At 41.2% G+C, this 22,687-nt stretch overlaps 1 protein-coding gene across 1 annotated transcript in view; it reads right to left on the bottom strand.

Annotated features, from left to right (window-relative positions):
• The window catches only part of LOC128643903 (double-stranded RNA-binding protein Staufen homolog 1), a gene marked incomplete at its 3' end in the record, with an annotated part of 77,563 nt that overhangs the window by 54,278 nt on the left and 598 nt on the right, over positions 1 to 22,687 (bottom strand). Inside the window, exon 2 of the mRNA XM_053696674.1 lies at positions 21,350 to 21,433. Within this exon, the coding sequence (XP_053552649.1) occupies positions 21,350 to 21,433 (84 nt within the window). The remainder of the gene's footprint in view (positions 1 to 21,349; positions 21,434 to 22,687) is intronic.

The raw sequence follows: 22,687 nt of genomic DNA on the forward strand, positions 1-22,687 counted from the left end.
AACAGGCTTGATTCTAACCAGAGCCTGAACAAAGGCTTGAACATCTGGCACAGCTGCCAGCTTCTTGTGAAGTAACACAGACAAGGCAGAAATCTGTCCCTTTAAGGAACTTGCAGATAATCCTTTCTCCAAACCTTCTTGAAGAAAGGATAGAATCTTAGGAATTTTTACCTTGTCCCAAGGGAATCCTTTAGATTCACACCAACAGATATATTTTTTCCATATTTTGTGGTAAATTTTTCTAGTTACAGGCTTTCTGGCCTGAACAAGAGTATCAATGACAGAATCTGAGAATCCTCGCTTTGATAAGATCAAGCGTTCAATCTCCAAGCAGTCAGTTGGAGTGAGACCAGATTCGGATGTTCGAACGGACCTTGAACAAGAAGGTCTCGTCTCAAAGGTAGCTTCCATGGTGGAGCCGATGACATATTCACCAGGTCTGCATACCAAGTCCTGCGTGGCCACGCAGGAGCTATCAAGATCACCGATGCCCTCTCCTGATTGATCCTGGCTACCAGCCTGGGGATGAGAGTAAACGGCGGGAATACATAAGCTAGTTTGAAGGTCCAAGGTGCTACTAGTGCATCTACTAGAGTCGCCTTGGGATCCCTGGATCTGGACCCGTAGCAAGGAACCTTGAAGTTCTGACGAGAGGCCATCAGATCCAAGTCTGGAATGCCCCACAGTTGAGTAATTTGGGCAAAGATTTCCGGATGGAGTTCCCACTCCCCCGGATGAAATGTCTGACTCAGAAAATCCGCTTCCCAATTTTCCACTCCTGGGATGTGGATTGCAGACAAGTGGCAGGAGTGAGTCTCCGCCCATTGAATGATTTTGGTCACTTCTTCCATCGCCAGGGAACTCCTTGTTCCCCCCTGATGGTTGATGTATGCAACAGTTGTCATGTTGTCTGATTGAAACCGTATGAACTTGGCCTTTGCTAGCTGAGGCCAAGCCTTGAGAGCATTGAATATCGCTCTCAGTTCCAGAATATTTATCGGTAGAAGAGATTCTTCCCGAGACCAAAGACCCTGAGCTTTCAGGGGTCCCCAGACCGCGCCCCAGCCCACCAGACTGGCGTCGGTCGTGACAATGACCCACTCTGGTCTGCGGAAGCTCATCCCCTGTGACAGGTTGTCCAGGGACAGCCACCAACGGAGTGAATCTCTGGTCCTCTGATTTACTTGTATCGTCGGAGACAAGTCTGTATAGTCCCCATTCCACTGACTGAGCATGCACAGTTGTAATGGTCTGAGATGAATGCGCGCAAAAGGAACTATGTCCATTGCCGCTACCATCAAACCTATTACTTCCATGCACTGCGCTATGGAAGGAAGAGGAACAGAATGAAGTATTTGACAAGAGTTTAGAAGTTTTGTTTTTCTGGCCTCTGTCAGAAAAATCCTCATTTCTAAGGAGTCTATTATTGTTCCCAAGAAGGGAACCCTTGTTGACGGAGATAGAGAACTCTTTTCTACGTTCACTTTCCATCCGTGAGATCTGAGAAAGGCCAGGACAATGTCCGTGTGAGCCTTTGCTTGAGGAAGGGACGACGCTTGAATCAGAATGTCGTCCAAGTAAGGTACTACAGCAATGCCCCTTGGTCTTAGTACAGCTAGAAGGGACCCTAGTACCTTCGTGAAAATCCTTGGAGCAGTGGCTAATCCGAACGGAAGTGCCACAAACTGGTAATGCTTGTCCAGGAATGCGAACCTTAGGAACCGATGATGTTCCTTGTGGATAGGAATATGTAGATACGCATCCTTTAAATCCACCGTGGTCATAAATTGACCTTCCTGGATGGAAGGAAGAATTGTTCGAATGGTTTCCATTTTGAACGATGGAACCTTGAGAAACTTGTTTAGGATCTTGAGATCTAAGATTGGTCTGAACGTTCCCTCTTTTTTGGGAACTACGAACAGATTGGAGTAGAACCCCATCCCTTGTTCTCCTAATGGAACAGGATGAATCACTCCCATTTTTAACAGGTCTTCTACACAATGCAAGAATGCCTGTTTTTTTATGTGGTCTGAAGACAATTGAGACCTGTGGAACCTCCCCCTTGGGGGAAGCCCCTTGAATTCCAGAAGATAACCTTGGGAGACTATTTCTAGCGCCCAAGGATCCAGAACATCTCTTGCCCAAGCCTGAGCGAAGAGAGAGAGTCTGCCCCCCACCAGATCCGGTCCCGGATCGGGGGCCAACATCTCATGCTGTCTTGGTAGCAGTGGCAGGTTTCTTGGCCTGCTTTCCCTTGTTCCAGCCTTGCATAGGTCTCCAGGCTGGCTTGGCTTGAGAAGTATTACCCTCCTGCTTAGAGGACGTAGCACTTGGGGCTGGTCCGTTTCTGCGAAAGGGACGAAAATTAGGTTTATCTTTGGCCTTGAAAGACCTATCCTGAGGAAGGGCGTGGCCCTTGCCCCCAGTGATATCAGAGATAATCTCTTTCAAGTCAGGGCCAAACAGCGTTTTCCCCTTGAAAGGAATGTTAAGCAATTTGTTCTTGGAAGACGCATCCGCTGACCAAGATTTTAACCAAAGCGCTCTGCGCGCCACAATAGCAAACCCAGAATTTTTCGCCGCTAACCTAGCCAATTGCAAAGTGGCGGCCAATTTAAGAGCACGAATTCTGTCCATAATCTCCTCATAAGAAGAAGAATTATTATTGATCGCCTTTTCTAGCTCATCGAACCAGAAACACGCGGCTGTAGTGACAGGAACAATGTATGAAATTGGTTGTAGAAGGTAACCTTGCTGAACAAACATCTTTTTAAGCAAACCTTCTAATTTTTTATCCATAGGATCTTTGAAAGCACAACTATCTTCTATGGGTATAGTGGTGCGTTTGTTTAGAGTAGAAACCGCCCCCTCGACCTTGGGGACTGTCTGCCATAAGTCCTTTCTGGGGTCGACCATAGGAAACAATTTTTTAAATATGGGGGGAGGGACGAAAGGTATACCGGGCCTTTCCCATTCTTTATTTACAATGTCCGCCACCCGCTTGGGTATAGGAAAAGCTTCGGGGGGCCCCGGGACCTCTAGGAACTTGTCCATTTTACATAGTTTCTCTGGAATGACCAAATTCTCACAATCATCCAGAGTGGATAACACCTCCTTAAGCAGAGCGCGGAGATGTTCCAATTTAAATTTAAATGTAATCACATCAGGTTCAGCTTGTTGAGAAATTTTCCCTGAATCTGAAATTTCTCCCTCAGACAAAACCTCCCTGGCCCCCTCAGACTGGTGTAGGGGCCCTTCAGAACCAATATCATCAGCGTCCTCATGCTCTTCAGAATTTTCTAAAACAGAGCAGTCGCGCTTTCGCTGATAAGTGGGCATTTTGGCTAAAATGTTTTTGATAGAATTATCCATTACAGCCGTTAATTGTTGCATAGTAAGGAGTATTGGCGCGCTAGATGTACTAGGGGCCTCCTGTGTGGGCAAGACTGGTGTAGACGAAGGAGGGGATGATGCAGTACCATGCTTACTCCCCTCACTTGAGGAATCATCTTGGGCATCATTTTCTCTAAATTTTGTGTCACATAAATCACATCTATTTAAATGAGAAGGAACCTTGGCTTCCCCACATTCAGAACACAGTCTATCTGGTAGTTCAGACATGTTAAACAGGCATAAACTTGATAACAAAGTACAAAAAACGTTTTAAAATAAAACCGTTACTGTCACTTTAAATTTTAAACTGAACACACTTTATTACTGAACTGAACACACTTTATTACTGCAATTGCGAAAAAGTATGAAAAAAATTTCACCACAGTGTCTTAAAGCCTTAAAAGTATTGCACACCAAATTTGGAAGCTTTAACCCTTAAAATAACGGAACCGGAGCCATTTTAATATTTAACCCCTTTACAGTCCCTGGTATCTGCTTTGCTGAGACCCAACCAAGCCCAAAGGGGAATACGATACCAAATGACGCCTTCAGAAAGTCTTTTCTATGTATCAGAGCTCCTCACACATGCATCTGCATGTCATGCTTCTCAAAAACAAGTGCGCAATACAGGCGCGAAAATGAGACTCTGCCTATGATTAGGGAAAGCCCCTAGAGAATAAGGTGTCCAATACAGTGCCTGCCGGTTATTTTACAAAATTCCCAAGATTAAAATAATTCCTCAAGGCTATGGAGTATAAAATATGTTTATATATAAATCGATTTAGCCCAGAAAATGTCTACAGTCTTAAAAAGCCCTTGTGAAGCCCTTTTTTTTTTTTTTTTTTATGTCTGTTATAAAAATGGCTTACCGGATCCCATAGGGAAAATGACAGCTTCCAGCATTACATCGTCTTGTTAGAATGTGTCATACCTCAAGCAGCAAAAGTCTGCTCACTGTTCCCCCAACTGAAGTTAATTCCTCTCAACAGTCCTGTGTGGAAACAGCCATCGATTTTAGTAACGGTTGCTAAAATCATTTTCCTCTTACAAACAGAAATCTTCTTCTCTTTTCTGTTTCAGAGTAAATAGTACATACCAGCACTATTTTAAAATAGCAAACTCTTGATTGAATAATAAAAACTACAGTTAAACACTAAAAAACTCTAAGCCATCTCCGTGGAGATGTTGCCTGTACAACGGCAAAGAGAATGACGGGGAAGGCGGAGCCTAGGAGGGATCATGTGACCAGCTTTGCTGGGCTCTTTGCCATTTCCTGTTGGGGAAGAGAATATCCCACAAGTAAGGATGACGCCGTGGACCGGACACACCTATGTTGGAGAAATTATGTTTTCTTTCATGTAATTAGCAAGAGTCCATGAGCTAGTGACGTATGGGATAATAAATACCCAAGATGTGGAACTTCCACGCAAGAGTCACAAGAGAGGGAGGGATAAAATAAAGACAGCCAATTCCGCTGAAAAATTAATCCACTACCCAAATCAAAAAAGTTTCAATTTTTATAATAAAAAAAACTGAAATTATAAGCAGAAGAATCAAACTGAAACAGCTGCCTGAAGTACCATTCTTCCAAAACTGCTTCTAAAGAAGAGAAAACATCAAAATGGTAGAACATAGTAAAAGTATGCAAAGAAGACCAAGTCATAGCTTTGCAAATCTGATCAACAGAAGCTTCATTCTTAAAAAGCCTAGGAAGTAGAAACTTACCTAGTAGAATGAGCCGTAATCCTCCGAAGCGGGAATCCACCCGACTCCAAATAAGCATGATGAATCAAAAGTTTAAGCAAGATGCCAAATAAATGGCAGAAGCCTTTTGACCTTCCTAACACCAGAAAAGATAACAAATAGACTAGAAAACTATCTAAAATCTGAATAACTTCAACATAAGATTTCAAAACTCTTACCATATCCAAAGAATGTAAGAATCTTACCAAAGAAGTCTTAGGAAAAGACAATAATTCCTCCCTAATGTTGATAGAAATCACAACTTTAGGTAAGAATTAAAATGAGGATAGCAAAAACCACCTTATCCTGATGAAAAAAAAATCAGAAAAAGGAGACTCGCAAGAAAGAACAGATAATTAAAAATTGTTCTAGCTGAAGAGATGTCTAAAAAGAACAATACTTTCCATGAAAGTAAATAATGTCTAGAGAAAACATATGCTCAAATAGAAGAGCCTGTAAAGCCTTTAGAACCAAATTAAAACTCCAAGGAGGAGAAATTGGCTTAATGACAGGTTTGATAAGAACCAAAGCCTGAACAAAATAATGAATAACAGGAAGGAACACTGCCTTACCCTGATGAAAAATCAGAAAAGGAGATCCACAAGAAAGAGCAGAAAACTCAGAAACTCTTCTAGCAGAAGAGATAACCAAAAGGAACAATACTTTCCAAGAAAATAAATTTAATGTCCAGAGAACGCAAAGGTTCAAACGGAGGAGCCTGTAAAGCCCTCAGTACCAAATTGAGACTCCAAGGAGGAGATATTGACTTAATGACAGGCTTGATACAAACCAAAGCCTGTACAAAACAATAAATATCAGAATGAATAGCAATCTTTTTGTGAAAAAGAACAGAAAGAGTAGAGATTTGTCCTTTCAAAGAACTTGCAGACAAAACCTTATCTAAACCAACCTGAAAAATTGTAAAATTCTAGGAATTCTAAAAGAATGCCAAAATAATTTATGAGAAGAACACCAAGAAATGTAAGTCTTCCAAACTCGATAATAAATCTTTCTAGAGACAGATTTACAAACCTGTAACATAGTATTAATCACTAAGTCAGAGAAACCTCTATGACTAAGAATCAAACGTTCAATCTCCATACCTTCAAATTAAATGATTTGAGATCCTGATGGAAAAATGGGCCTTGAGATAGAAGGTCTGGTCTTAACGGAAATGTCCAAGGTTGGCAACTGGCCATCCGAATGAGATCCGCATACCAAAACCTGTGAGGCCATACTGGAACCACCAGCAGTACAAACGAACGCTCCATTAGAATTTTGGAAGAACTAGAGGCGGAAGATATAGACAGAATGAAAATTCCAAGGAAGTGTCAATGCATACGCTACTTCTGCCTGAGGATCCCCGGACCTGAAATAGGCCCCTGGGAAGTTCCTTGTTAAGACGAGAGGCCAACAGATCTATTTCTGGAAGCCCTCACATCTGAAAAATTGAAAAACATATCTGGGTAAAGACCATTCTCCCGGATGTAAAGCTTGATTAACAGAGATAATCCGTTTCCCAAACGTCTATACTTGGGAAAAGGACCCCAGAATTTAGATAGGAGCCGGATTTAGCCCAAGCAAATATCCAAGATACTTTTGTCACAGACTAAAGACTGATAGTCACACCCTGATGATTGACATACACCACAGATGTGATAATGTCTGAAAAAAACAAACGTCTCTTCTTCAAAAGAAACCAACTGAAGAACTCCGAGAATGCACAGAGTTCCAAAATATCAAATGGTAATCTCTCCTCCTGAGATTTCCAAACCCCTTGTGCTGACAGAGAACCTCAGACAGCCTCCCAACCTAAAAGACTCAAATCTATAGAGATCATGGTCCAGGTTGGAAGAATCGAAGAGACCTGTAGAACTAAATGATGGTGATCTTAACCACCGAATCAAAGATAGATAAACATAGAATTCGAAGATTTAAAAAGTGAAATCCTAGAATCCCTGCACCATTATTCAGCATAAAAAACTGGAAAGGTTTTCTATGAAAATGAACAAAGATAATTGAATCTATTGCTGCAGCCATAAGACCTAAATTTCCATGCATATATAGCAACTGAAGGAAATAATAGAGACTGAAGGTACCGACAGACAAAACCCAATAAAAAAGTCACTTGTTTGTTAGAGACAAAGTCAGTGACACAATCTATCTGGAAACCTAAAAAAGGTGACCCTTGTGTGAGGAATCAAGAGCTTTTGATAAAAAGATCCTCTAACCATGTCTTGAAAAAACAAAGTTGAATCATATGAGATTCCGTAGTCTCAGAAAATAAAAATAATCTGAATGAAAACAGAAAATGAAGATATGCATCTATTGTATCTAATGAAAACAAATAATGCTATCACTGACCAAAAAAAGGCAGAATAGACCATATAAATACCAATATAAAAGATGGTACATAATAAAAAGATTTTCTATCTTTGGAACAATTAATAGTTTTGAATAAAAACCCCAAAACCCAGTTCCTAAAAATGGAACTGGAATAAATACCCCAGGAGATTCCAGATCTGAGCAGCGCTTGAGCCCCAACAGGTGATCAGCCGCACTTCAACATTACCCAAAATATATAGGAAAATGTTAGCCTTACTGGAATAGCTGGAATATAATAGAGAGAAAAAGACTTCTCATAGACGGTTTAACTCTAAATTTTATTCTGTACCAAAATCTAAGAAATTTGGACCGAATAGAACAAAAAAAACCTTCCAATTAAAAACATGTTACTTGGATAAGAATTAGAATTTTGTTCCTTAGTAAGAACAACCAAACTAAAATAAGCTTAAAGTTTTAGTCTTAGAACTCAATCTTGAAGCCCAGAGTAACAGTTAAGAATTGAATCCAAAATGAATCAAATAATTGATTATCTTGGAAAAAAAGAAATAAGGATTTTTTAGAAATCACAAAATTCTTCTAGCTAAAAACAGCTAAAGACATAGATTAAAACCTTATTTGTGAAAATATTCAATAAAATGAAGATACAAATGAAATTATTAGCATGTTAATCCAGTTCAAAGACCAGTCAACACACGAGACTTGCATAAACAAATGCAAGACAACAAGACAAATGCAACAGCACCCAGTCTAACCTCAAATGAGCAGTAGACTTTGTCCCTTAACAATGCTAAATAAAAACATAATCTGATACTTGATTTTAAAGTAAACAGAAAAAAATGAAGCAATTGCAACATCATTCAAATAAAACACAGGTCCAAGAAAAATACCTGAAAAATAATTTTCCTTAAATAGGATACAACCATCTAAAGGAAAAAAAAATACTATTTTGCTATAGAAACAATAGCATAATTAGCAGGAGTAGAGATAGCCCCATTAAATTGGAGAACCATCAAAATTGAAATGAACTGCCGGCAAAGAATATAATTTAAAACCTTTAAAGAAGGAATAAAAGAAAATTCCCAGCCTATTCCATTCCCTAGTATGAGGAACTGGAAAAAAACCCTCTGAAAATAAAGAATAAAATGTTAGTTAGTCTTGAAAGAACTAATTACCTTAATATCCAAAATAATCAACACCTTTTCAACAAAGAACAAATGTACTTTAAAAATAAAAAAGTGGATTTGATAGTGTCAATATCCGATGAAGAAAATTCTGAAATGAGAAAAAACATCATCAGAGAAGGATAAATCATTATGTAGTTGGTCATTTGAAAGCTCAATAATTAAAAAAGAAGTTTGAAAAAGACCTAAAAAAATGTTTTTATTTTTTTTTAGAAGGCACGATGTCAGACAAAGCCTTTAAAATAGAATCAGAAAAATATTCTTATAAATCTTCTACGTAATTCTTGTACATAAGATGTAAAAAGAATAGCAAATATATAAAGCATAAATACTAACGGATTCTGCATGTAAAAGTTTATCATGATAACATATTACAAACCATAGCTAAAGAAAAAACAGAATTTATGTTTACCTGATAAATTACTTTCTCCAACGGTGTGTCCGGTCCACGGCGTCATCCTTACTTGTGGGATATTCTCTTCCCCAACAGGAAATGGCAAAGAGCCCAGCAAAGCTGGTCACATGATCCCTCCTAGGCTCCGCCTACCCCAGTCATTCGACCGACGTTAAGGAGGAATATTTGCATAGGAGAAACCATATGATACCGTGGTGACTGTAGTTAAAGAAAATAAATTATCAGACCTGATTAAAAAACCAGGGCGGGCCGTGGACCGGACACACCGTTGGAGAAAGTAATTTATCAGGTAAACATAAATTCTGTTTTCTCCAACATAGGTGTGTCCGGTCCACGGCGTCATCCTTACTTGTGGGAACCAATACCAAAGCTTTAGGACACGGATGATGGGAGGGAGCAAATCAGGTCACCTAGATGGAAGGCACCACGGCTTGCAAAACCTTTCTCCCAAAAATAGCCTCAGAAGAAGCAAAAGTATCAAACTTGTAAAATTTGGTAAAAGTGTGCAGTGAAGACCAAGTCGCTGCCCTACATATCTGATCAACAGAAGCCTCGTTCTTGAAGGCCCATGTGGAAGCCACAGCCCTAGTGGAATGAGCTGTGATTCTTTCGGGAGGCTGCCGTCCGGCAGTCTCGTAAGCCAATCTGATGATGCTTTTAATCCAAAAAGAGAGAGAGGTAGAAGTTGCTTTTTGACCTCTCCTTTTACCGGAATAAACAACAAACAAGGAAGATGTTTGTCTAAAATCCTTTGTAGCGTCTAAATAGAATTTTAGAGCGCGAACAACATCCAAATTGTGCAACAAACGTTCCTTCTTTGAAACTGGTTTCGGGCACAGAGAAGGTACGATAATCTCCTGGTTAATGTTTTTGTTAGAAACAACTTTTGGAAGAAAACCAGGTTTAGTACGTAAAACCACCTTATCTGCATGGAACACCAGATAAGGAGGAGAACACTGCAGAGCAGATAATTCTGAAACTCTTCTAGCAGAAGAAATTGCAACCAAAAACAAAACTTTCCAAGATAATAACTTAATATCAACGGAATGTAAGGGTTCAAACGGAACCCCCTGAAGAACTGAAAGAACTAAGTTGAGACTCCAAGGAGGAGTCAAAGGTTTGTAAACAGGCTTGATTCTAACCAGAGCCTGAACAAAGGCTTGAACATCTGGCACAGCTGCCAGCTTTTTGTGAAGTAACACAGACAAGGCAGAAATCTGTCCCTTCAGGGAACTTGCAGATAATCCTTTTTCCAATCCTTCTTGAAGGAAGGATAGAATCTTAGGAATCTTAACCTTGTCCCAAGGGAATCCTTTAGATTCACACCAACAGATATATTTTTTCCAAATTTTGTGGTAAATCTTTCTAGTTACAGGCTTTCTGGCCTGAACAAGAGTATCGATAACAGAATCTGAGAACCCTCGCTTCGATAAGATCAAGCGTTCAATCTCCAAGCAGTCAGCTGGAGTGAGACCAGATTCGGATGTTCGAACGGACCTTGAACAAGAAGGTCTCGTCTCAAAGGTAGCTTCCATGGTGGAGCCGATGACATATTCACCAGATCTGCATACCAAGTCCTGCGTGGCCACGCAGGAGCTATCAAGATCACCGACGCCCTCTCCTGATTGATCCTGGCTACCAGCCTGGGGATGAGAGGAAACAGCGGGAATACATAAGCTAGTTTGAAGGTCCAAGGTGCTACTAGTGCATCCACTAGAGCCGCCTTGGGATCCCTGGATCTGGACCCGTAGCAAGGAACTTTGAAGTTCTGACGAGAGGCCATCAGATCCATGTCTGGAATGCCCCACAGTTGAGTGATTTGGACAAAGATTTCCGGATGGAGTTCCCACTCCCCCGGATGCAATGTCTGACGACTCAGAAAATCCGCTTCCCAATTTTCCACTCCTGGGATGTGGATTGCAGACAGGTGGCAGGAGTGAGACTCCGCCCATTGAATGATTTTGGTCACTTCTTCCATCGCCAGGGAACTCCTTGTTCCCCCCTGATGGTTGATGTACGCAACAGTTGTCATGTTGTCTGATTGAAACCGTATGAACTTGGCCCTCGCTAGCTGAGGCCAAGCCTTGAGAGCATTGAATATCGCTCTCAGTTCCAGAATATTTATCGGTAGAAGAGATTCTTCCCGAGACCAAAGACCCTGAGCTTTCAGGGATCCCCAGACCGCGCCCCAGCCCATCAGACTGGCGTCGGTCGTGACAATGACCCACTCTGGTCTGCGGAAGGTCATCCCTTGTGACAGGTTGTCCAGGGACAGCCACCAACGGAGTGAGTCTCTGGTCCTCTGATTTACTTGTATCCTCGGAGACAAGTCTGTATAGTCCCCATTCCACTGACTGAGCATGCACAGTTGTAATGGTCTTAGATGAATGCGCGCAAAAGGAACTATGTCCATTGCCGCTACCATCAAACCTATCACTTCCATGCACTGCGCTATGGAAGGAAGAGGAACGGAATGAAGTATCCGACAAGAGTCTAGAAGTCTTGTTTTTCTGGCCTCTGTCAGAAAAATCCTCATTTCTAAGGAGTCTATTATTGTTCCCAAGAAGGGAACCCTTGTCGACGGAGATAGAGAACTCTTTTCCACGTTCACTTTCCATCCGTGAGATCTGAGAAAGGCCAGGACGATGTCCGTGTGAGCCTTTGCTTGAGGAAGGGACGACGCTTGAATCAGAATGTCGTCCAAGTAAGGTACTACAGCAATGCCCCTTGGTCTTAGCACAGCTAGAAGGGACCCTAGTACCTTTGTGAAAATCCTTGGAGCAGTGGCTAATCCGAAAGGAAGCGCCACGAACTGGTAATGCTTGTCCAGGAATGCGAACCTTAGGAACCGATGATGTTCCTTGTGGATAGGAATATGTAGATACGCATCCTTTAAATCCACCGTGGTCATGAATTGACCTTCCTGGATGGAAGGAAGAATTGTTCGAATGGTTTCCATCTTGAACGATGGAACCTTGAGAAACTTGTTTAAGATCTTGAGATCTAAGATTGGTCTGAACGTTCCCTCTTTTTTGGGAACTATGAACAGATTGGAGTAGAACCCCATCCCTTGTTCTCCTAATGGAACAGGATGAATCACTCCCATTGTTAACAGGTCTTCTACACAATGTAAGAATGCCTGTCTTTTTATGTGGTCTGAAGACAACTGAGACCTGTGGAACCTCCCCCTTGGGGGAAGCCCCTTGAATTCCAGAAGATAACCTTGGGAGACTATTTCTAGTGTCCAAGGATCCAGAACATCTCTCGCCCAAGCCTGAGCGAAGAGAGAGAGTCTGCCCCCCACCAGATCCGGTCCCGGATCGGGGGCCAACCTTTCATGCTGTCTTGGTAGCAGTGGCAGGTTTCTTGGCCTGCTTTCCCTTGTTCCAGCCTTGCATTGGTCTCCAAGCTTGCTTGGCTTGAGAAGTATTACCCTCTTGCTTAGAGGACGTAGCACTTTGGGCTGGTCCGTTTCTACGAAAGGGACGAAAATTAGGTTTATTTTTGGCCTTGAAAGGCCGATCCTGAGGAAGGGCATGGCCCTTACCCCCAGTGATATCAGAGATAATCTCTTTCAAGTCAGGGCCAAACAGCGTTTTCCCCTTGAAAGGAATGTTAAGTAGCTTGTTTTTGGAAGACGCATCAGCTGACCAAGATTTCAACCAAAGCGCTCTGCGCGCCACAATAGCAAACCCAGAATTCTTAGCCGCTAACCTAGCCAATTGCAAAGTGGCGTCTAGGGTGAAAGAATTAGCCAATTTGAGAGCATTGATTCTGTCCATAATCTCCTCATAAGGAGGAGAATCACTATCGACCGCCTTTACTAGCTCATCGAACCAGAAACATGCGGCTGTAGCGACAGGGACAATGCATGAAATTGGTTGTAGAAGGTAACCCTGCTGAACAAACATCTTTTTAAGTAAACCTTCTAATTTTTTATCCATAGGATCTTTGAAAGCACAACTATCTTCTATGGGTATAGTGGTGCGTTTGTTTAAAGTGGAAACCGCTCCCTCGACCTTGGGGACTGTCTGCCATAAGTCCTTTCTGGGGTCGACCATAGGAAACAATTTTTTAAATATGGGGGGAGGGACGAAAGGAATACCGGGCCTTTCCCATTCTTTATTTACAATGTCCGCCACCTGCTTGGGTATAGGAAAAGCTTCTGGGAGCCCCGGGACCTCTAGGAACTTGTCCATTTTACATAGCTTCTCTGGGATGACCAAATTGTCACAATCATCCAGAGTGGATAATACCTCCTTAAGCAGAGCGCGGAGATGTTCCAACTTAAATTTAAACGTAATCACATCAGGTTCAGCTTGTTGAGAAATGTTCCCTGAATCTGTAATTTCTCCCTCAGACAAAACCTCCCTGGCCCCATCAGACTGGTTTAGGGGCCCTTCAGAACCATTATTATCAGCGTCGTCATGCTCTTCAGTATCTAAAACAGAGCAGTCGCGCTTACGCTGATAAGTGTGCATTTTGGCTAAAATGTTTTTGACAGAATTATCCATTACAGCCGTTAATTGTTGCATAGTAAGGAGTATTGGCGCGCTAGATGTACTAGGGGCCTCCTGAGTGGGCAAGACTCATGTAGACGAAGGAGGGAATGATGCAGTACCATGCTTACTCCCCTCACTTGAGGAATCATCTTGGGCATCATTGTCATTGTCACATAAATCACATTTATTTAAATGAGAAGGAACTCTGGCTTCCCCACATTCAGAACACAGTCTATCTGGTAGTTCAGACATGTTAAACAGGCATAAACTTGATAACAAAGTACAAAAAACGTTTTAAAATAAAACCGTTACTGTCACTTTAAATTTTAAACTGAACACACTTTATTACTGCAATTGCGAAAAAATATGAAGGAATTGTTCAGAATTCACCAAAATTTCACCACAGTGTCTTAAAGCCTTAAAAGTATTGCACACCAAATTTGGAAGCTTTAACCCTTAAAATAACGGAACCGGAGCCGTTTTTAACTTTAACCCCTTTACAGTCCCTGGTATCTGCTTTGCTGAGACCCAACCAAGCCCAAAGGGGAATACGATACCAAATGACGCCTTCAGAAAGTCTTTTCTATGTATCAGAGCTCCTCACACATGCGACTGCATGTCATGCCTCTCAAAAACAAGTGCGCAACACCGGCGCGAAAATGAGGCTCTGCCTATGATTTGGGAAAGCCCCTAAAGAATAAGGTGTCTAAAAAAGTGCCTGCCGATATAATCTTATCAAAATACCCAGATTAAATGATTCCTCAAGGCTAAATATGTGTTAATAATGAATCGATTTAGCCCAGAAAAAGTCTACAGTCTTAATAAGCCCTTGTGAAGCCCTTATATACGATCGTAATAAACATGGCTTACCGGATCCCATAGGGAAAATGACAGCTTCCAGCATTACATCGTCTTGTTAGAATGTGTCATACCTCAAGCAGCAAGAGACTGCTCACTGTTCCCCCAACTGAAGTTAATTCCTCTCAACAGTCCTGTGTGGAACAGCCATGGATTTTAGTAACGGTTGCTAAAATCATTTTCCTCATACAAACAGAAATCTTCATCTCTTTTCTGTTTCTGAGTAAATAGTACATACCAGCACTATTTTAAAATAACAAACTCTTGATTGAATAATAAAAACTACAGTTAAACACTAAAAAACTCTAAGCCATCTCCGTGGAGATGTTGCCTGTACAACGGCAAAGAGAATGACTGGGGTAGGCGGAGCCTAGGAGGGATCATGTGACCAGCTTTGCTGGGCTCTTTGCCATTTCCTGTTGGGGAAGAGAATATCCCACAAGTAAGGATGACGCCGTGGACCGGACACACCTATGTTGGAGAAAACATTCATAACATTTTTAAAAAAAATGAACTTAGCTTTGGTAGGACTGAACTTCAGTCAAAAGGAATCCCTTAGAACGATTTTGAAACAGGAACAGTGAAATCTTGCAATATGTAATAGAAAAAAACAATATTTAAAGCAAAATTATCAAATTCCTTAAATGACAGTTTCAGGAATGGGAAAAGAAATGCAAAATAAGCTTCTAAAAACCAGAAGCAATAAAAAAGTGAAATTTAAATAACCACATTTTTTGGCGCCAAAAATGACGCCCACATTATTGGCGCTAAATACAACGCCCATATTCTTGGCGTCAAGTATGACGCCACATCCTCTGACGCCGAAACCGACGCCCACATTTTTTGGCGGGAAAAAAATGTCTGACTATACATGCGTCAAAAAATGACGTTTACAGAATACAACTTCCGGGTCAACTACGGCGCCGGAAATGACAACATTTTTGCGCCAAAAAAGTCAGCGCCAAGAATTACGCAATAAAAAGCAACATTTTCTGCCCCCACGAGCCTAACAGCACGCAGGAAAAATGGTCAATTGAGAATTTTCAAGGTAATGAAAAATAAATTGAATTAAAATGCATTATCCCAAATAATGAAACTGACAGTCTGAATTATAAAGGAATACTGATTATCCTGAATCATGGCAAATATAAGTTTAACGACATATATTTAGAACTTTACATATAAAGTCCCCAACCATAGCTTAGAGTGTCACAAAAAAGATATACTTACCCCAGGACACTCATCTACATATAGTAGATAGCCAAACCAGTACTGAAACGAGAATCAGTAGAGGTAATGGTATATAAGAGTATATCGTCGATCTGAAAAGGGAGGTAAGAGATGAATCTCTATGACCGATAACAGAGAACTTATGAAATAGATCCCGTAGAAGGAGACCATTGAATTCAAATAGGCAATACTCTATTCACATCCCTCTGACATTCACTGCACTTTGAGAGGAAAACCGGGCTCCAGCCTGCTGCGAAGCGCATATCAACGTAGAATCTAGCACAAACTTACTTCACCACCTCCATGGGAGGCAAAGTTTGTAAAACTGAATTGTGGGTGTGGTGAGGGGTGTATTTATAGGCATTTTGAGGTTTGGGAAACTTTGCCCCTCCTGGTAGGAATGTATATCCCATACGTCACTAGCTCATGGACTCTTGCTAATTACATGAAAGAAACAGCTTTTTAAAAGAGGTAGAGGGAAAAAAAGGACGAGCCAAGTTTCTCCCACTCGTTCCTTATAATAGTAGCCATCTTCACGGGAACTGGGAAGGTCTGAGGCACCACCCTGTCCTCGTAAACCCTATCTAGTTTAGGGATCGAAAGGTTTAGAAGAAGCCGATTCTGTCCCAGAGAGAGCGCACTCCGACGAGTCGGAGGCGTCCTCATCGGATAATCTCCGAGACCTCCAATGGAGTAGATGACCCCTGGGATGGAAGGCTATGTCTTCCCCTTCGCAGGGCTTGGTAGGGCATGGAAGGCCGCAGAAACCCCTTCTTGCAACTAGGCATTGAAATCTGGCGGGCATGAGGTCCCTCCTAAGGGAGGATCAGTAGGGCCTTGGGGAGTTACATGTGTAATCGGAGATGAATGTAGGGAACGTACCTTGCGGGACAAAGAACCCTCAGAGGCGGACAGCTCAGTAGTACTAAATATCTTCTTCTTAGATATTGCAATTTTATCAAAGCATGTGGAACAAAGCTGAGCAGGCGGATCAACATGCAACTCCTCACAATAAACACAGATATGAGCTTTAATGAAAGAGGGAATATCCTCTAACATATCAGAGTCCTCTATAGCTTATGCTTTAATACGGACTAGAATAAATTGCACCTTTATACACCAATGGCCGGGCACTCACCACCTCCTAAGACCCGGACACAGGGATACCATTAATGTCTCCTACATTTGTTGATCAGGAAAGAGGAAGTTGAGAGGCCACACCAAGTCACATGGAGTGCCATGCAGGACCGCCCCTGCATTATAGAGAAAACGCACCAAAAGAGAACAGGTCGCCCTTCACCTGACTGTTCACACATTGCTAGAGCCTCATCTCACACATGACGTAGCATCAAACACAATAGAAATATTATGCATAAAAAAAACCCTGTTCAATAATCCCCTTTCCAGGGATATTAACCCTTGATTCTATACAGATAAAAGGAGACACACTGTGACCCGTCTTCTTGTGTCATGTGTATAAATGAAACAATCTTACCAGAATCTATGCCGTGGAACAGGAAAACGGCCCGTCAAGTGTGACAGGTTAGTAGCATCGCTCCTGACATGGACTTGAGTGAATAGAGGCGGCGAAACTCGTCAACGCTGATTGCTTAAGGAGCTGTTAATCATGAGTCGGGATGGTTTCACAATGACTCTCCCTGCATCTCCAGACTAACTTTCACCCATGCTCTCACTGAGAGGCTGACAGGACTACTTCAAACTGCAGACCCATTTCGAAGAGTACTACCCTCCATAAGAGGCTACTCCAATCTTCCGACACTTCTTTGCCAACCTCTTGTGACGAAAGGCAAAGAATGACAGGAGGATGAGAGGAGTGGGGGAGGTATTTAAGCCTTTGGCTGGGGTGTCTTTGCCTCCTCCTGGTGGCCAGGTTCTTAATTCCCACAGGTAATGAATGATGCAGTGGACTCTCCTCCCATTAAGATGGAAAGAAGCACTGGTAGTCCGCCAAGTCAAAGTGGAAATAGCAGTCACTGCACAGGGATACCAAGAGTAAAAAATCCAAATGTAATATTAAAAACAACAGCAACACACGCTGTAAGCCAATGGTGAGCAAATAGTCACAGACTGACACGTTTCACGCCCCCTAGAGGTGCTTATTCATATGAATAAGCGCCTCTAGGGGGCACGAAACGCGTCAGGCGACTGTCTGCCACACAATTGGTTTGTTATATGCTTACAGCATGTGTTGCTGTTATTTTTAATATACCTATTAAATTTGGATTTTTTACTCTGGTTTCCCTGTGCGGTGCCTGCTCTGCTCCTTTGTGTTTTCAGCATGCAACTTTTGTGGCTTGATTCCACCACTGCTACGGCATTCCGTTGCTATAGGAAGATTGTGGATGACCTTTTGGCGGGTTCATTTCCGCTATTGGAATGGTGAGAATCGGATGCTGCCTGGGCCGACGCTTACTGTATTTGTCAGTCATAACGTGGAAATAGCACTGTCCATCTTTAGAATAGTCTCTCATACCTCCATTTTTTCAGCGGTTAAAGGAAACATGTTTATGAATTTGGTAAAGGGAACAAACAAAATGTCTGCATTGTTCCATTGCTTGCTAAGCTCAAAAACTGCATCAAGAACCAGGAAGGTAGATAGGTTTTATTTGGCGGTGTCTTAAAGAATGTATCAATATCTTTTTCACAGATAGTTTGTCTGCAGCTATTTATCACGTTTTTTTTCTATATATCTTGGCCATATTAGACATCTTTTTTTCATAATGGATGTTTGTCATTATTATTTTTTTTTTAACTCCTGTATGTATGTATATACATATTCTTTTTAACAGATTGTCTATGTATACAGTATAAACTGGTACTTCTTGACAATAACTGTTCATTAAAATATATATTTATACTTTAACACTCCGCAATGAAATCCGTAATCTGTAGCTTATTGTAGCTCTTTGCTTCTACAAAGTGTTGCAGAAAGCTACAATCTGTAGTTTTTTGTAGCACTCTGCAGCATATTGCAATCTTTTGTAACTCTTAGCCATTTCACTAGCAGCTATCTTAGTTTGATTTCAAGTGCACTAACTTACAGTTTTAAGTTAGGAGACAGCTCCATAGAACTGTCCACGGGAAAACCCTGGTAGGCAACTAATCCCTGAGTACTTTGCTGCAAATGTAATGCTGCATGACCCTGTCTAGCTAAAGGTACATTGTCAGCACATAGGTTACAAAGCTGAGTAATTGGACACACCAACACTTCTTTATATAGCAAAACCATAGGGTTACATTTTCAGTATTGTCCTAAGGGATCAGTATTAAGTCCAAAGATATTAGCTACTCCAGTTTTCTCCAAAATAATTTGAAATAGTAAGGACAGGAAAGTATCTAAAATGAGATAGCAGCACACAAATACAATAGGTTAACACCCTCAGGGGAACACATATATTGGCACAATGTAAAACTTAAGTCTGTCAGGGAATCACATATTGAGTACCTTAAAATATAAAAATGACAGTGAGTCAAAGGGTTAAATATACTTTTTATGCAATACTCTATTAAGGGTGCTTCCCACTCTAAGGCTCCGAGGAGAAATTACAGTATGTCATCAAAGATGGCCACCATCTGAGGGAAATGAGAATACGGAGCGCAGTTTTGGCGGGGAAAAAAGTTAACTCCCTGAGCAAGGCACAGAAGGAAGCTCAGAAACTTTTGAAAATTAGCTCTCTAGCTTCTGAAATGTTCCCGATCATCTGAGAGCCTGCTGAAAATTAGGAGCAGTGCTCTGGTAAGTACTAAATACTAGAAACAAATTTGAAGAGACAGTACCTCAATTTTAATGTAAATGTGTAAAAGAGGCCAAAACTGTATGTAGTGTTATCTGGTGTGAATTGTGTACACATTACCTGTTACCTGTCAGCACTCAGTCTACTGTGCTTACGAAGCTGCAGGGGACCTGCCTACAGTAGAAGAGCCCATCTTGTGTAGTACATACTGACACAGGATATAAGGTAGTTAAACTCTCATGAGGCCAACAGAAGGAGGCTGCAGGACCAGTCCCAGTGACACCTGTGGCAGGCAAGTGACAAACTACTGCAGGAGATTTACTCACTGCCAATGTACTCCTTTACACCATGTCCTATTCCCAACACTGAGGGGGATATCAGGTCTCAATTTCAGAACCCATTTTAATCTATGTGTACATTAGCACTTCAAGTTTAACCCTCCTCCCTACTAAAGGCACTTTTTTTATTTTATTTAAGTGATGTTAAATCCTAGTGTTTCTAAAATGCTAGGATTTACCATTGGAACACATAGTACTTCATGCTGAAAGCTCCTTTATTTGTTTGCATCATTCGCTGCACTGAGTTGCTAGGGCAGACCACGGCACAACGCTATTTGGCTGAGAGTTGACGTGAACATTGGCTAAGAAGTTGAAACGTCACCTCTCAGCCAAATAGTGTTCTGCCGTGGGCTGCCCGCCCGAAATAAAGGAGCTTTCAGCATGAAAAAAAATATATAAATATATTTATTTTATACTCATGACTGAAAGTCCCCTTTATTTGTTCCAATGGTAAACCTTAGCATTTCACAAACGCTAGGATTTACCATCGCTTTAAGGAATCATGGGAAATTGGTAGGGATTAAAGCTCTGTTGTGTGTGGGGGGTCTTTTGCCTCCTCCTGTAGACTGTACCTTTAATCATGTGATGGCTTGAGGACTCTCACCATCTTATGAAGAAAGCAAATGTTTTCTTTCAACACTTTAGAAGTGAGGTGAAATGTAACGTTTAGAATGTTACATAGGCTCTCCCAACACAGCTGTAGCCTGAGAGTATGTGCATCGACAGACATTTATAAGGCAGTGCGCTGTGTATAAAACAAACCAAATGTCCCAACCTCCCTAGCAAAATTGGAAGTCAAATTCAATTTAAGTATGCTGCAAAACTGCCTCAACAATGTAATTAGTATGTAGTGATCGCTTAGAACAGTGCACACTCATTTACAGGTAGCTCTAAATTGCTGCAAAAAAAAAAAAAAACAACAACAAAAAAAAAACAATTGTTTAGGCAGTTTTGCAGAATACTTAGATAGAAATTAACAGATTTGGACAATTTGCAGCATTCTTTGCTTACAGACTTTGAGGGACTCGAGGGAGTGTGGGAAAGGCATACTTAACAAGAAATGTTACAGAACAAAAGCAAATATATTTTATATTGCAATGTTTCATTTTCGATAATTATTATATAAGGAATATTTGAGTTTACTGCCCCTTCAGGTTGTATTCTGTATAACTGTTGCTTTTGAGGTTGCAGCGTCTAATAGGTACATGTCAACAGTGACATTGTAACCAAAGTGAACTGGATGAAGATTAACCCTTTGACTGCAAAGCCATTTCCCATCTGGGTGCTAAGCTGGATATAAATATATATATATATATATATATATATATATATTTATTTTTTGGGTCTTGGGGGTCTGTAGCTGCTTAGTAGCCTGTATCTCAGACATCTAAGCAGCATGCCCCAATTTCCCTATATTGTCCATTGTTAATTTTAAATAAAGTTGCACAGTGACGTAACTGCACGAATCGTGAAGCCCCGGCAATGCCTCTCACTATTCAGGCCAGATCACCGGGGTGGAGTAGGTGGGAGCCCCCAGATTGCCCTCAAGGTGGGTGAGTGCTAGCGACGTCTGAGCCGTCGTCATCACCTGACTGGTGACAATTTGCGTCGGCTCAGAGCCATCGTTAGCACTCAGATGGTTAATTACTATTTTGTTGACACCAATAGTAACCTATTTATAAAAATATAAATATATGTTTAAAGAAATTTTGATAGTGCACTAAAAGAGATTTTGTGCCCTAAGACAAAAGTTATTCACAGAAATAACAGATAAACACAAATTATACTTAACAGATAATTTCCTTTTCTTCTGTACAGGGAGAGTTTACAGCTGCATTCCTTACTTGTGGGAAATACTGAACCTCGCCACCAGGAGGCAGCCAAGACACCAAAGGCTTAAAATACCTCTCCCACTTCCCTTATCTCCCAGTCATTCTGCCGAGGGAACAAGGAACAGTAGGAGAAATATCAGGGTGAAAAAGGTGCCAGAAGAACTAGTTAAAAAAACGTAGGGTCGCCCATACTGAACCTCGCCACCAGGAGGCGGCCAAGACACCCCAGCTAAAGGCTTAAAAACATAATTTATGTAAGAACTTACCTGATAAATTCATTTCTTTCATATTAACAAGAGTCCATGAGCTAGTGACGTATGGGATATACATTCCTACCAGGAGGGGCAAAGTTTCCCAAACCTTAAAATGCCTATAAATACACCCCTCACCACACCCACAAATCAGTTTAACGAATAGCCAAGAAGTGGGGTGATAAGAAAAAGTGCGAAGCATATAAAATAAGGAATTGGAATAATTGTGCTTTATACAAAAAAATCATAACCACCACAAAAAAGGGTGGGCCTCATGGACTCTTGTTAATATGAAAGAAATGAATTATCAGGTAAGTTCTTACATAAATTATGTTTTCTTTCATGTAATTAACAAGAGTCCATGAGCTAGTGACGTATGGGATAATGACTACCCAAGATGTGGATCTTTCCACACAAGAGTCACTAGAGAGGGAGGGATAAAATAAAGACAGCCAATTCCTGCTGAAAATAATCCACACCCAAAATAAAGTTTAACAAAAAACATAAGCAGAAGATTCAAACTGAAACCGCTGCCTGAAGAACTTTTCTACCAAAAACTGCTTCAGAAGAAGAAAATACATCAAAATGGTAGAATTTAGTAAAAGTATGCAAAGAAGACCAAGTTGCTGCTTTGCAGATCTGGTCAACCGAAGCTTCATTCCTAAACGCCCAGGAAGTAGATACTGACCTAGTAGAATGAGCTGTAATTCTTTGAGGCGGAGTTTTACCCGACTCAACATAGGCAAGATGAATTAAAGATTTCAACCAAGATGCCAAAGAAATGGCAGAAGCTTTCTGGCCTTTCCTAGAACCGGAAAAGATAACAAATAGACTAGAAGTCTT

The sequence above is a fragment of the Bombina bombina genome, unplaced genomic scaffold, assembly GCF_027579735.1.
Source record: "Bombina bombina isolate aBomBom1 unplaced genomic scaffold, aBomBom1.pri scaffold_808, whole genome shotgun sequence".
Lineage (NCBI taxonomy): Eukaryota > Metazoa > Chordata > Amphibia > Anura > Bombinatoridae > Bombina > Bombina bombina.